The sequence below is a fragment of the Myotis myotis genome, unplaced genomic scaffold (assembly GCF_014108235.1).
Source record: "Myotis myotis isolate mMyoMyo1 unplaced genomic scaffold, mMyoMyo1.p scaffold_m19_p_2, whole genome shotgun sequence".
Taxonomy (NCBI): domain Eukaryota; kingdom Metazoa; phylum Chordata; class Mammalia; order Chiroptera; family Vespertilionidae; genus Myotis; species Myotis myotis.
Window position 1 is genome coordinate 62745339 of NW_023416324.1, and position 16377 is coordinate 62761715.

General features: G+C 41.5%; 1 protein-coding gene across 1 annotated transcript; it reads right to left on the minus strand.

Annotated features, from left to right (window-relative positions):
• Positions 1-1031: 1031 nt before the first annotated feature.
• Positions 1032-12076, minus strand: BCL10 (BCL10 immune signaling adaptor). The gene is made up of 3 exons (XM_036349472.1): positions 11746-12076; positions 5106-5394; positions 1032-2860 (listed from the first exon to the last, which is right to left on the minus strand). The coding sequence occupies exons 1-3, from the start codon at positions 11800-11802 to the stop codon at positions 2511-2513; spliced, it is 696 nt and encodes a 231-aa protein (XP_036205365.1). The 5' UTR covers positions 11803-12076; the 3' UTR covers positions 1032-2510.
• Positions 12077-16377: the final 4301 nt, after the last annotated feature.

Genomic DNA, 16377 nt, shown 5'->3' on the forward strand with positions numbered 1-16377 from the left:
ATTGAAAACCTATTTGAAGAAATAATGACAGAAAACTTCCCCTACCTGGTGAAAGAAATAGACTTACAAGTCCAGGAAGCGCAGAGAACCCCAAACAAAAGGAATCCAAAGAGGACCACACCAAGACACATCATCATTAAAATGCCAAGAGCAAAAGACAAAGAGAGAATCTTAAAAGCAGCAAGAGAAAGACAGTCAGTTACCTACAAGGGAGTACCCATACGACTGTCAGCTGATTTCTCAACAGAAACCATGCAGGCCAGAAGGGAGTGGCAAGAAATATTCAAAGTGATGAATAGCATGAACCTGCAACCAAGATTACTTTATCCAGCAAAGCTATCATTCAGAATAGAAGGTCAGAGAAAGAGCTTCACGGATAAGAAAAAGCTAAAGGAGTTCATCACCACCAAACCAGCATTATATGAAATGCTGAAAGGTATTCTTTAAGAAGAGGAAGAAGAAAAAGGAACTCTTACCATTTGCCACAGCATGGATGGAACTGGAGAGCGGATAAATACCACATGATCTCACTCATTTGTGGAATATAATGAACAACATAAACTGATGAACAAGGACTGATCCAGAGACGGAGAGGCATTGATTGGACTGTCGGGCTTTGGAGGGAGGGTAGGGGAGGGTGGGGGTAAGGGGGAAAGATCAACCAAAGGACTTACATGCAGGCATATAGGCCTAACCAATGGACATGGACAACGGGGGGGGGGGGGGGGGTGAGGGCATGAGCGGGGGGGGGCGGGTAGAGGGTAACGTGGGGACAAGGACACATATGTAATATCTTAATCAATAAAAATATATTAAAAAAAAAAAAGAAAATGTTTACACTAAAAAAATCACCCAGTCTTGACAATTTTTTAAAACCAATATGCCAATCTTCATGAGTGATAAACTCAGTCTATCCAGAAATACAACTCGATCCCATAACTTGCAATGTTTTCTATAAAAATTAGTACATATAAAGTAACTGTTTTATATATTTCTTCCTACTGAAAAGTTTGAAACTTCCGAAACACAGCACAATTTAAAAACTTTTATTGTTAATAGCATGTTTCCATCTCCGTTTTTTGCAACTAATGGAAATATATTAGCTGGAGATCAGAAAATAGAATTATAATTTAAATGAACACAATGAGAGCATAATTTATAAATGCACAAATTTAGTCAAACTTTGTTATATAACAAATAGAAAAATCTAACTACTTTGATTGTTACAAATAGTATTAAAAACAGACAAACACATACACACATGGGAAAAAAACATTTTGTTCCAGTTATTTTAACTCGCACAGTGGTCCTCATTAAAAGAAAAGTGCAGAAAAAGTATTTCTTAAAAACCTCATCAAATTACATGTAATAACAGGTTTTTGTAAAGATTTTTCTTTAGGAATGAAAATGTGAAAATCTTAAGAAAGTAGCGTGAATTAGTAAGGTTAGTAGATGTATGTTGGCAAATTGAGATTTTAGGTGGCTCAAACTCCTATGTTCCTGTGCATCAGAAGGGGATTTTGTTGTGTCTGCAAGCCAAACTAAGTAGGAAAGAGATTTTTTTTTGGTTCACTGACAGTTTTTCCCATTAGTGATTCGCTTTATTATCAACTAGAGGCCCAGTGCATGAAATTCGTGCACGGGTGTGGTCCCTAGGCCTGGCCAGTGATCGAAGCACAAGCGTCTGGTGAGGAAGGACAGGTCCCAGCTGACCTCTGGGCCCCGTGTGCCCCCCTCCACCTGAGTCATCGGGTCCCCATCCAGCTCCCTCAGCGCGTGGGAGCCAGGCGGCGGCCCCACCCCCCACTGCCGCTGCTGGTCGCTGTCTTTGGGGTGATCGGACCCTGCTCGCACCTGCCTTGGCCTGGTGCTGCCTGCTCACCTGCTCCACCATTCCGCTGCGGTCCTGCTCTCGTCAGGGCCCATCGGGGCCGGCAGTGCCTCCACTGCTACCCGCTGCCAGCGCCACGTCACCAATGCCTGCTATGTTCCACGCTGCCCCCTGGTGGTCAGTGCATGTCATAGCGAGCAGTTGAACTCCCAGTTGAAGGGACAATTTGCATATTAGGCTTTTATTATATAGGAGATTTAGAAACAGCTTCATCCTGAAAATTTACTGCTAGATGGTTGGAAAGGACTATTAGACTGTGAAAATTTCTAGCACAAATGCACTGAGAAACATCATTCCTAGTCTGAGACTCTATTATCAAATAGAGAAATGTTCCCTATTAAAATTGGTCTTAAAACATAAAAAATGTGAAAACAGCAAATACCAATAAAATGAAAAACAAAAAAAAAACAAAACCCACAAAATTCTGAAAAGTACATGATCAACATGATTTACTTTAGCTATCTAAAAGTATCCACAAAAGTCTATTTACAAAGTGTGCTTACATTGCATTTAAAAAGAGATGTATCAGGTGTTAATAAGTCATTATAGCAGTTTTATAAAGATTCATATTCTTCCAAATATTAGTCATTATTAAAAAAATAGAAGAGGCTGTAAACTGTCATTGCCTTGAAAGAGCACGTGATCTTAAGGGAAGAAACATCTCACTAGAGTTTCCACAAGTTTCTTCGTCTAGCTGCAAGTCTGGGGGCAAAGGAGGAGCCCCAGGGTCCCCAGGTCTGGGAAGTGTAGTTGAAGAGAATGTAGGGTTTTCACTTTTGCCTACTTCTAGGACAGGCAAATTCAGAGATGAATGAGTAGAAAAAAAAGGGGCTGTGCTGGATTCTCCTTCGGGATGGTACATAGTGGACGCTCTCCGTTTTTCAGAGAAATAACTCTCATCTGAATTAGATCTAGAGAGGTTGTTTGTGGCTCCATCTGGAAAAGGCTCACAGTTGCTACATTTTAGTCCTACAATAAAATTATTCAGATGTTAATAAAAAGTAACAAGAAAATTGAGTTCAATTTTAAATATTACAAACTAGTTACCACACAAAATTTAAATAACTTACAAATTCTGTCATAATCCATTTCACATTTCATTTGCTTTTCCCAACAACTATGAAGTGTATACAATTACATACGTTTTCTAGGTAAGGAAATAGTCTCAAGGAAGCTAAATAACATGCTATAAACTCACTTCGTATACTTATATCCTTAACCATTGAAAGACCTGGGAAAAATAAAGTAGTCCTTAAAATTTTTCATAAAGTAAGAAATGGCTTTCAGCCCTGGCTGGTTTGGCTTGGTGGATAGAGTGTCGGCCTGCGGACTAAAGGGTCCCAGGTTTGATTCTGGTCAAGAGCACATGCCCAGTTGCAGGCTCAATCCCGAGTAGGGGCATGCAGGAGGCAGCTGATCGATGATTCTCTCTCATCATTGATGTCTCTCTCTCTCTCTCTCCCTTCCTCTTTGAAATAAAAAATTATATATTAAAAAAAGAGAAAGAAATGGCTTTCACAACTAATATTCTTTAACATATTGGCACAAAAAACCATTATCTAATAAAAACAAAATTTAAACAGGGTATAGCTAAAATTCTATGAGTTAATGAATATTTTTTTTAAAATATATTTTATTGATTTTTTACAGAGAGGAAGGGAGTGGGACAGAGAGTCAGAAACATCGATGAGAGAGAAACATCGATCAGCTGCCTCCTGCACACCCCCGACTGGGGATGTGCCCGCAACCACGGTACATGCCCTTGACCAGAATCGAACCTGGGACCTTTCATGTCGCAGGCCGACGCTCTATCCACTGAGCCAAACCAGTTAGGGCGAATTAATGAATCTTAATTACTGAGTCTTGAATCACAGGGTGTTAGAAGTAGAAGGGATTTTAGAGGTCATCTGGGAGAGCCTCTATTTTTTTTTTTTTTGAATCTCTTACTATTAAAGATGGGCAAACAGGGGCCCAGAAACAGTGAAGTCATGCCTAGCATTCCAGGACTATTTCATTGAAAAAAGAGAACTAGATGCCAGGTTTCCTCTTCACATTAAATAATGTTCTGATTTTCAACCTAACAATTTACTTAAGTGATGGCAGTTGTTCTGATCAAAGAATTTTACCATATCAAAACGGTATAGCCAACAATTAGCCTCAATACAGAAAGAATAAACACAAACACATTTATTTTTGTTAGGCTTAGCAAAAATATTCAACCCACAACTATCTATTGACACAGAACCTTCTGAGTTGACAAATGTTATGTAAAACTTGAAGTCTATAAAGCACATTTATATATCATTTTTTCCCACTAGTTTTTCAATTTCACAATACAGTCAGCATGTCTGTTCCATGCTATAGAAACTATTTTTTTAAATATGGCTCAGAAGGGGAAACTTCCACTGTGTTCCAGCATGCACTTATAGAGAGTGATCTCCTTAAAGGCAGAACCCCAAATTACTCATTTCTGTACTCCCAGTGCCTACAGCAGCTGGAATAGAGTTACATCATATTCACATTTAACGTAACTGCTCTGGAAAGAGAGATGGAGAATGAGATGGGGTTTAGGGCGAGAGGGGAATTTAAATTGTACAAGCAATTCTACAGACCATTCCAATCAGTGAGTGTGTGCACTGGGGTTAGGGTGAAACAGGAGACATAAATTTGCTATTCCTTCATCCACCTCAGTTCTCATGCCTCTCTCACATTTTGCCAGACTGAGTATAATTCTAGTGTTTAAAGTTATGTATAATTTATACAACATGATTCTTATAAACACAGCCAACTACTTTATCTTGTGATCAACTGGTAGGAGAAAAACTGAGTTGGACATATTAAAATACTTTGTTTATACACTATTCTTTATGTGTAAGTGCATTTTCAGGAGTTACTTTTGACTAGCTTAATCTGCCATTCTGCTGACTTTAGAAACAAACCCCTGTGTACACTGGGACTTTATTATAGTTATATTTTCTATAAATTATACTGTTAACTGGATATAAATATAGAACATTAAGTGATATTCCACTTTTCCAGTATAATGACATCCTACTATATATAAGTTAAAAATGCAAATGAATGTAATTCTGAAGCTTAAACTTTTCAATGAAAGCAAAATGATCATTTCTGGGTTTTTTTGTTATTGTTTTGCATTTTACTTCTAAAAGCATTGTTACATTTAAATGAACTCTTGGATATCTAAGATATTTACCTTTCAGATATTCTAGTTTTATATTTCGAAGTTTTAGCACTTCATCTGTAATCTTCTGTATCAGGAAGTTCTGTGTTTTTTCTCGCCGAATAGATTCAACAAGGGTATCTAGTCCTTTGGGGTTTTCTTGTAAGTAGTCTAACAATTTTCCAGCCCTTTTTCTACTTGATGTTCGGCAAGAAATTTCTTCAGTGTCTTCTCTACTGAGTATTTTCTTTGCACGCAGATGATCAAAATGTCTCTCAGCTATGATTTTTTCACACAGATATACACGCAAATTTTCTAAAGCCTGAAAGACATAAAATGTGCTTCAATGTTATTTTTTTTTAACACCTAAGGAAATCACGTAGTAAACTTCAGGCTTACTAAAATGCACGCTATTAAGATGAAAGTCGAGTAGACAAAATAAGTCCTAGATGAGACATTCCGTACAGCTTCTGTCCTGCTCCGATCTCATGTTCACATCTATAAACCAAGACCAGGGCATTGTGAGGAGAAGTCATGGTAATCCAAAGGATTTGGGTCCGTGGGAATAGAGAAGTCTGCTGAAGGCCACCTTTGGGGCTAAAGATGAGGGCAGAGGCTTCCATACATTTCAGTTACCATTTATCAAGGAATCCAGAATTAGTCAGGACCAGAGAGGGTAACTTGAGGTCTCATAGCTTATAACTTCCTCATGTTTGTTAATTTTCCATCTTCCTTGAGTAAAACTATTATAAAAAAAAAAAAACCTCACTAAACTAAAAGGACCCATAATGTGTCTATCTTTGGACTCAGCTGGAAAGACTGTAACTCAGTGAGTCAGTTAGTAGAAGGGAGGCAGAAAGATGTGGAGAAGCCCTAACCAGTTTGGCTCAGTGGATAGAGCGTCGGCCTGCGTATTGAAGGGTCCCAGGTTTGATTCTGGTCAAGGGCATATACCTTGGTTGGGGGCACATCCCCAGTAGGGGGTGTTCAGGAGGCAGCTGATCAATGTTTCTCTCTCATTGATGTTTCTAACTCTCTATCCCTCTCCCTTCCTCTCTGTAAAAAATCAATAAAATAATATATATATATAAACAAAGAAAGATGTGGAGAAGGCGGGGGGAGGGGAGGGGGGAAGAGGAGAAACCTAACTTAAAGGAATAGTGAATGCTGAAAGAAATGAAAAGAAATCACAGAAAACAGGTCTAGACCTGATAGGTAGCTAAAGGGGCTTAATTAGCAGAAAAATGACATGGGTCCGAATAAACAGCATCAATAGTCCAAAGCCAGTGATGTATTCTAGCTCCTCCGTTTACTACATACAGGTAAGTAACTCCTCTGTGCCTCAGTTTCCTCATCTAAGTGTTATGAAGAATAAGTACATGTAAAGTTCTTAGAGAAGTTAATGATCAATAAACGTTACTGATGGTAACAATGATAACTAATTTGACTTACATTTATAATGATGATCAAAAGGCAATGGAAGATTTTAGAAATACCCTAGTATATGGTGGCAGAAAAGTAGGCTAGGTGAAGTGTTCCTATAGTTCTCAGTCCACTGAACCCCAAAATTCATTTGTTTATTCACACAACAAACATTCATATATCTAAATACCTAATATACCAGGTGCTAAGCATGCAAAGATCAACAAGACTTGAATCCCACAAGTAAAGGGCATATGGTCTAGTTGGAGAGTACGTATCACAAGTAAGCCAATAATTAAAAGACAATGTGGTATGACCCAGAAATTAAAAGACTGGGGAAGCACAGAGTAAGCAATTCACTCTACCTACAATATCTGGGAAATTTACAGAGGCTACACTTTTGCTAGAGCAAGGTGCACAGTGGGAAAATAGCAAAAAGTCTGGGGTAGTTGGCACACAGGCTGCATGTGACAGGGTGGTGAGGAAAGTAATTAGTAAGGAAAACGGGGGTGAAATCATGGAAAAATTTTTAAAAATATATGTTTTTATTGATTTTAGAGCGAGAGGAATGGAGAGATAGAAACATTGACGCGTCAACATCCATTGGCTGCCTCCGCCACACCCCCTGCTGGGGATTGGGCCCACAACTGGGGCATGTGTTCTGACAGGGAATTGAACCAGTGACCTCTTGGTGCGTGAGTCAACACTCAATCGACCAGGCAAAAGAATTTTTATAACATGTTGAGGAACACACATTTCCCTGTAGCCAAAAGAGTCATCTAAGGTTTACAAATAAGAAACAATAAGAACATTTTTGCAGAGAACTGGGAGAAGGAAAAACGAGGGTCAGAGGAGACCAATTAGAAGATTGCTGCAATATATTACGTAATATATATTGAGTGCATAAATTTAAGTTGTGAAGATAGAGACAGACTACATAAAAAAGATGAACCCCTTGAAAAACCTGTTATTATTTTTACCACCTATATGCTGATGATTCCCATATTTGTGTATGTGATCAAGACTTTTCTCCACCTACACATCCCAAAGGTACTTGAAATTCAACGTCATAAACCAGATTTATCTACCCCTATTCTTTTCCTTTGATGTTAAACTCATTCATCCACCCACCTAATCATGCTATAAAACCTACAACTGATCCTTGACTTTTTCTTTTCTCCCTCTTTCACTCACTTGCCACATCTGATCATCCACCCACCAAGACCTGCCACTCTACCCTTTATATTTATCTAATCTGTCCCTTCACTTCATCTCTATTATTAACATTACTCTAGTTCAGGTCCTTATATGTTGCATGGACTATTAACAATGGACACCTAGCTATACTTTCTACTTCTCTCCTCCCTCTCAAAAGTCTCCTTCACACACCTATCTGATCTTCCAATTTTTCAAAAGAAAATGGAAATCTGGGGTGTTATATAGAGTCTAATATTGAAATGTCACCAGCTAATTTTTTGAAAATTTAAAACACTGTGTTCTACCCTTGACTTAAAAGGATCAATTTCCTCAACATCGGCAGAAGAATAGGTCTCAGACCAACCTCAGTTCAAATCTTGAGAACTGGGACAAGTTACTTAACCTCTCTAAACTTCCTGTTCCCTACTGATAAAATAATAATACTTTGGAGGACTGCTAGGAAGACTAAATGAGACAGTGAATATAATAGTTATTTGATAATGTCAGACAGGGCACTTCACAGTATGGATCCTACCTACCTCTCCAGTTTAATCTATCACCACCTCTATCAGTTCTGGTACTTTATGTTGTACCTAAAACTGCTTGTTCGGAACTCTACATTTCTTTTTTTTTTAAATATATATTTTATTGATTTTTTACAGAGAGGAAGGGAGAGAGACAGAGAGTCAGAAACATCGATGAGAGAGAATCATCGATCAGCTGCCTCCTGCACATCTCCCACTGGGGATATGCCCGCAACCCAGGTACATGCCCTTGACCGGAATCGAACCTGGGACCTCTTAGTCCACAGGCCGACGCTCTATCCACTGAGCCAAACCGGTTTCGGCTACATTTCTTTACGTTGTTACCTTTATCTTGTTTTCTCTTCTCTATACCCCAAGTCGTTATTCATCCTTTAAGATCCAGGACAGTGGTCATCTCCTTCAGGAAGCTTTACCTAAACTCCTCAGAATAAGTTAGGCACCCATCTCCTCTGTCCTTGCAGTACCCTATGGATACATTTCATTTTTCTATATACCAAGACTCCACTTTTCATCTCCCAATTCATCCCGACATTCCCATTCTGTCCCACCACTCTTCTCAAAGTCACCAATGACCTCCTTAATGCTAAATCTGATACTTTTCAATCATCTTCTCAGCAACACGAACACAGTTGACCACTACTTCCTTGAAATACCTTTTTTTGCCTCATATGCATACCACACTCTCCTGGCTTTCTTCCCATCTCTGTGGCTATAACTTCTCACTTTTCAAAATTCTTCTATGATTTCTCTCTTCCCTTTTAGCTCTCAACTTTCTAGGTGAACACATTCAATCTCATACTTACCTTTCCAGGTCAGATCTCTCTTCTGATCTCCAGACTTGTTGGTTAAGTTGCTGGTTTGACATTTCTACTTACTAATCTGATTCCACTCTCTTCCTCAACTCCTACATTCAATCCATTACAAGGCCTATCATTTCTATTTCAAAAATGCACCTGGAATTCTCCTGCTCCATCCATTTCCACTGCCTTCAACCTGATCTAAATCACCATCATCTCTTAACTATATAAATTCTACAAGTCTCTTCATTGGCTTCCCTCTTTTCACTTTTGCTCTCCTTAGTCCACACAATAGGCAGAGGGATCTTTTAAAATATAACATTAGTTCTTCAATAAGTCCCTACAGCACTTGTGAAAAAAATCCAAACACTTTACTACCATCTGTAAGACCCTTAATAATATGGCTCTAGGCCACCTTCCTAACTTCACCTCAGGGAACCTTCTGCCTTTTTCCTTGTTCCCCAAGTCATAAGATCTTTGCAAATTCTGAGTTCTGTCATATCTTTCAGGAACCACTTTAAATGTAACCTTCCCTGACCATCCTACCTCGAGGAGATGCCCCGTTATTGTCTCAAAATCTGTCTGTCTCCTTAATGTCTCCTTAATAGTACTTAATGTAATTATACATTTATTTGTTTTCAACCCTAATGACCTACATGTTTGAAGGAGGCAAGAACCAGGTATGTTTTGTTAGACTCCGTGTACCCTGAACTTAGCAGAGTGCCAAGTGAATGGTGTTTTGGATAAATGTGTTTTATAACTTATAATTATCATTTTATGTCTATCTCCCTCCTCCTAAGAAATCTAGCTCTTTTCAAACTAGGATTGAATCTTAGCTTTAAAAATTTGAACTGTTAGATTCAACCTCAGTATCAGCTTCATAGCAGCATGTAATCCATATTAATAAAACTGAACTAAATTCAACCAAAAAGATGATGTAAACTAGATGGGGCAGAAGGGAAGGAGGAGTATAGGGAAGAAGCGGGAGTTTCCAGGAGGATGGATGGTGGTATACTATTCATCAAGGCTGAGAACACAGTAGGAACAACAAGCAGCTTTGGGGGGAGGGATGATAAAAAGTTCAATTTTAGACAAGGGGAGGAATCTGCAGGTTATAAAAGTGGATTTCCAGCAGACAGTTGGAAATAAGTGCCTCTAGTTGAGAGAAAAGGTCATAAACCATTTTGGGAAAATATCATGACAAAAATTTTTTAAAAATATGTGTATACACTTTTCTTTCATAGGCCTCCTGAAACTCATCCATGATTCCCCAAGGTTATGAATTTCTGATATGGCTGAAATCATGGAAATGGAGAGTATCAATGAACTCATAGAAAAAAAATAAGGCCTGGAAGCTACTCTTCACATCTGTGTTTGTGTACAGGTTTTATGTTCTTCCACTTGTAATATCTCATTGCCAGTTTTATCAAATTCTTCCGGATCCGGGAATGAAAATACTCTCCCTTAGAGACTGTTGTACAGATTCAATGGGAACACTGTCAATTGTGTGAGACAGCATCTGGAACAGAGCAAAGCCTAGCTCTCTGAGTTCATGGTTTTACTGGCACACATCTTGAATAAGACAGCATTCATTTATTATATATTAACTATCAATGTCCCAATCTCATCTCAACTAGGATGTAAAGCAGGGGCCTGTTATTTTTTGTATCTGTCCAGGCTCCAGGATAGTGCTTTCCACATAGCAAGTGTTCCATAAATATCTGCTAAATGAGGACACTACGGCAGAAAAGTCCAAGTTATGTCCCGTGTCCTCCTGCTAACGAATCCGACCGTAATCGTGAGCACAATGGAATACACTTCACAGGAGAGAGAAAAGGAGATTTTAAAGCAGATGAACATTTAAAAAGCTGTTGTCCTGCCCAGTGCACAAACATGATTTTGTAAGTTTTGTGTTGTTGAGCCAGAGCACACTTCACGTGGAGTCTCTGTTTTTAATCTGCATTGACATAAACTATTTCAGTGGCAGGCGCTCATGCAGGTCTCAACTGGCAGAACAACTACAGGCACAGGGAAAAGGGGAAACAAGTCATATCTCAGCAAAGCCAGTGCTGACGCATAGTAAATATTACGATTTTCTGCCGCATCCAAGCAGAACAAAACGTAACCACTACATATTTTCAACGTCTGCGTGTCAATTTAATTCTCGGGCTACAGGTTCTCACCCCCCTCCCCTCCATTTAAATATGTGGGCGTTGGCTTACGAGGGGAATTCCAGGTCGTGCTTTCAGCTGTGGAGCTTCCCCCAGGCCCCTTTGCAAGAGAGTTTCACATATGTATTTGCTCCACTGCTCGGGTCCTTTGATCTGGTCCAGCCTCTGCTCCAGGGGGAGCCAGCAGCCCGGAGAGCCGGACTCAGGATGAGCGAGCGCCGTCGGCCCCTAACAGCGCGGCTCCCCAGCGCAGGGGGGGCGGGATCACCGGGGGGCAGGCGGCGAAGAAACCCTCCACCGAAGCAAGTCCCGGACACCCCAGCTCTGCTTTCAGCGATTTAAACCGTAGATTCACAGGTGGCCGGGGGTCACTTCCATGAAGGCTCCCGGCGGCCCGGCCCGCCCCTCCCACCCGCAGGCTCCTCCTCTGACCCCCGACTCGGACTCTGGGTTTCCGCTTTCCGCGCCCGCCGGGCGGCAGGCAGCCGGCCCCCGCCCGCCCCCAGCCCGCGGGGCGCCAGGGCGAGATGGTGCTACTCACGTCCTTCTTCACTTCCGTCAGGTCCTCCTCGGTGAGGGACGGCGCGGGGGGCTCCATGGCGGAGGCGGGGATGGCGCTTCTTCCGGGTCCGGGAGCTCGGGCAGCGCGCCCCACCTAAACTGGGGGCTCCGGCCTCGGGAGGAGGGGCGAGAAGCGGAGGCGGAGCGGGTCGGGAGGAAGAGCGCTGCCCCTTCGAAAACAGAAGGGCTCGGGGGTCGAACCGCAGCGCTTCCTGCCTTGCCTCGCGGGTGACAGCGACGCAGACCTACGTGTCCGACGCGGGCCGTGGAACCCCGCTGCTTCCCTCTCCTGAAGGCTCGGGCGCAGGTGCCTTCCCTTGGGGAGGCGGGGCCTCGGGAAGAGCCCGCCCCCCTCTGCGGTAGCCAATGAGAGCCAGCCCGTGGGCCTATCCTGTCCCGCCCCCCGCCCGGCCGGAGCCTTTCGGGAGTGGCTCCGCCCCCAGCCTTAGGTCATTTGCATGTGGCCGCGGGTGGGCCTCCCGGAAAGGAATCGTTTCCGCGGGTGGGAGCTGTGGCTGCGACGCCCGCGGGCGCTCCCCGCCTCGCTGACGTCTGGCTGGCGGAGTCTCCTCTTGGCGGCTCCTCTGCGCCTCTGGGTTCCTCCCCTTTTCCCAGACCCCGCCCTCCGAGTTCCTGTGCTGTGTTTGCCCACTCAAGTCTTTAAATTACATGATCACACGCCTAACTCCAATACGAAAAGAAATGTTTGACAGGGCGGAAGCACCTACAGTCCCACCGCGTCAACAATTTAACGTTTCTGTACTTTTTGGTTACTGTTTATTATATATATATTTTCTTTTTCATCTGTAAAAAAGGGCTGCCTCCATAGGGCTGCCATGAAAATGAAATATAAATGTTAAGTGTCTTAGAGGTACTCGACATACAGTGTGCTCTCAATTTATATATATATATATATATACATATGTATATGTATATATATATAAAATTTTATTTTATTGCTTAAATTATTACAAAGAGTATTACATATGTCTCCCTTTTTTCCCCATTGACCTTCCCCTGGCCTCCCCTACCCCACAGTGTCTTGTGTCCATTGGTTATGCTTATTCAGGGGTGGGCAAACTTTTTGACTCGAGGGCCACAACCGGAGGGCCAGAACAAAAGCATGGATGGAGTGTTTGTGTGAACTAATATAAATTCAAAGTAAACATCATTACATAAAAGGGTACGGTCTTTTTTTTCAATAGTTTTATTCATTTCAAACGGCCGGATCCGGCCAGTGGGCCGTAGTTTGCCCACGGCTGGCTTATATGCATGCATACAAGTCCTTCTATTGATCTCTTACCCCCCTTCCCACCCCCTAACCCTCCCCGGCCTTCCCGCTGTAGTTTGACAGTCTATTCGATGCTGCTCTGCCTCTGTATCTATTTTTGTTCATCAGTTTATAATGTTCTTTATTATCCATAAATGAGTGAGATCATGTGGTGTTTTTCTTTCATTGACTGGCTTATTCAATTTATATTTTATTATCTTGTGTTACTCAAACATTTGTTATGCATCTTATTCTGTAAGAGTTCTTGCGGAAACCAGTTTGGCTCAGTAGATAGAGCATGGACCTATGGACTGAAAGGTCCCAGGTTCGATTCCGGTCAAGGGCATGCACCTGGGTTGCGGGCACATCCCCAGTAGGAGATGTGCGGGAGGCAGCTGATCGATGTTTCTCTCTCATCGATGTTTCTAACTCTCTATCTCTCTCCCTTCCTCTCTGTGAAAAATCAATAAAATATATAAGTAAAAAAAAAAAAAAGAGTTCTCCCATTTTATTGCGGGAGACTGGGGAACAGACAGCTAGGTATTCTAATAGAGGTGTATACAACACAACATGGATAATGCAGGTGAGAGCCCTGGGCCCAAACCATCGTTTGGACAATATGCTAAATAAACTAGAGGGAATCAGAAGCTCCAAGGGTAGGTAAAAATGACAAAACTAAAGACAAACTCAGGAACCCCAATATTTAAGGGAAGAGAAAGCAAAAGAACCAGAAAAGAAACATATTGCCAAAGCCACACCAATGTAGTTTTGATCACAACAGAGGGATTCTGCTTTTAACATTAGCATTATGTCGTATGTCTTTTTCCACATTGATACACCGTATTTTTTCTGATTGCTTAATCTCCCATTACCCTGGTATTACCCAATGTGCTTAACTATTTGTTCTTTCACTTCACAAATATCTATTGAATGTCAACTAAGTGCCAGACACTGTTCTAGGTACTAGAGGAAACTGCTTATGAACAAAATAGGTACATTTTTTTCCCCCTCTTGGAGTTTAAATTCTAGTAGGTGTATGTTTGGGGCAGGGCAGATAGACATTTGAAAAGTGTTATGTAAATTATTTATTATGTTAGAAGATGATAGACACTAAGAGAAACTGTAAACCAGGAAAGAAGGATGAGGCTTGATGGAGTGGTAAAACTTAAAATACGGTGGTTAATGAAGACCTCTCTGAAAAGGGGAAATTTGAGTTAGCACTTGAAAGAAGTGAGGGAATGAGCCGTGGGGACATATGGAGAAAGAGAACAGCCAATGAAAAGGATTGTGTGACTGGGAAGGATATGAGGTCCTTGTGTGCCATTGTACATTTACTGTGACATTGTTCTGAGTCATATGGGTTCGCTCTGAGTCAGATGGGAAGCCGCTGGAGGGTTCTGAGCCCAGGAGTGGCACGATCCAATTTAAGATTTGAAAAGGAGCACTTTCACCGTTGCTCTGAAGGGAGGGAAGACCAGTTAGGGAGCTCTTTCCATAACTCAGCCCCCAGGACGTGGTAGTTCAGAACAGGTTGGTAGTAGTAAGGGTGGTGAGAAGTGGGGAAGTGGGGAAATGATTCATTTCCTTTTACAAAGATTGCTGTGGCTGCTGAGTATAGAGTAGTAGACTGTAGGTGTGAGGGAGGAAACAGAGAGACCAGCGGGAGGCTACCACAGTGAGCCGGGCAAAGGGGATGGTGGTGTGACTAGGGTGAGAGCAGTGGTGAACAGTCCTCCATGGTTACCTTGTTATTTCCAATTTTCTATTGTTATAAGACATTTGTCCCTCATTTTTTCACCTACATATTCCCAATCCTTTTTTGAAATATATATATATATGTTTGTTGATTTCAGAGAGAGGACGGGAGAGCGAGAGATAGAAATATCAATGATGAGAGAGAATCACTGATTGGCTGCCTCCTCCACGCCCCCTACTGGGTGGGGATCAAACCCGCAACCCAGGCATGTGCCCTTAACTGGAATCGAACTTGGGACCCTTCAGCCCTTCAGTCTGCAGGCCAACGCTCTATTCATTGAGCCAAACCAGCTAGGCTCCCCATCCTTTTTTTCTTTGATTACCATTTCCTTATCATAAACTCCCAAGAGCAGGAGTATTGACCCTTAAAGAAATGATTCTTTTTTGTCTTTTCATATGTATTTCCATAGGTTCCCTTCAGAGAATTGGCCCATCCATGTGTGGAAATGAACTGTGTTTTGCTAGAACTATACCAGCTCTGCTGATGGAGGAAGGGATTCAGAACCCATCCAAGTAAGTGATTTGAATGATGCCAATTTGACACACCATTTTGGTCCGGCTATTGTGATGTTGTTATTCAGTTGTAGTTCTATTTTCAATGAGACATTTCAAACACACTAAACTATAAAGAATAATATTCCAAACACCCTACATTCATTACCAAGATTTAACAAACATGGATATTGCACCACATTTGCTTCTGTTACGGCTTTTGACTACCAAATGTTAGTGCCAGACAGTCCTGATTCTTGAGCCTTCTTTCACGATGCTTACTATACATCTGACTTTCCTGGTCGTTGACCACCATTTCATTTCTGACACCTCCAACCTTCTTCCATCTTCTATAGTCATTCTGTTATTCATTTATTCAACTAAAAAGTCGTGTCTGCTGTGTGTCAGAGATGGGAGTTATGGAATGAGGTGCAGCTGAGTAAGGAGCTTAGGAATTTTTAACAGCTGAAAGTTTAGTAGCTTATTTTTGAGCCCATGTCTCCTTGTTCCCAAGTCAAATTGTGTCAAAACAGCCATATCAGAATGTCATGTACCTATCACAGAGCTAGTTCATGGCTGGCATTATAGTTTCTGCTTTTTTTTCTAGTGAACCATCTTCCTTCCTAAGCAAACTTATTTCTGCTTCTTTGCTAAATCACAGAATCAGATTATAATGAAGGTTGGGCATATTTTCAAGAAAATAGCCTTGCCCATTCTCTATCTTACAATAATTCTACCTTCTCACATTCCTCTCCTTCCCCCACCCCCCAACTTCTAGATGTGTCATCTGCCTCCTACTGTGAAATACAAGGCATCTGGTTAAGATACTGTGAAGGACGTAGCTTAGGTCAGTGATGGCGAACCTATGACGCGTGTCAGAGGTGACACGTGAACTCATTTTTTTGGGTTGATTTTTCTTTGTGAAATGGCATATAAATTAATTATAAAATAAATATCAAAAATGTAAATCTTTGTCTTACTATGGTTGCAAATATCAAAAAATTTCTGTATGTGACACGGCACCAGAGTTAAGTTAGGGTTTTTCAAAATGCTGACACGCCGAGCTCAAAAGGTTTGCCATCACTGGCTTAGGTG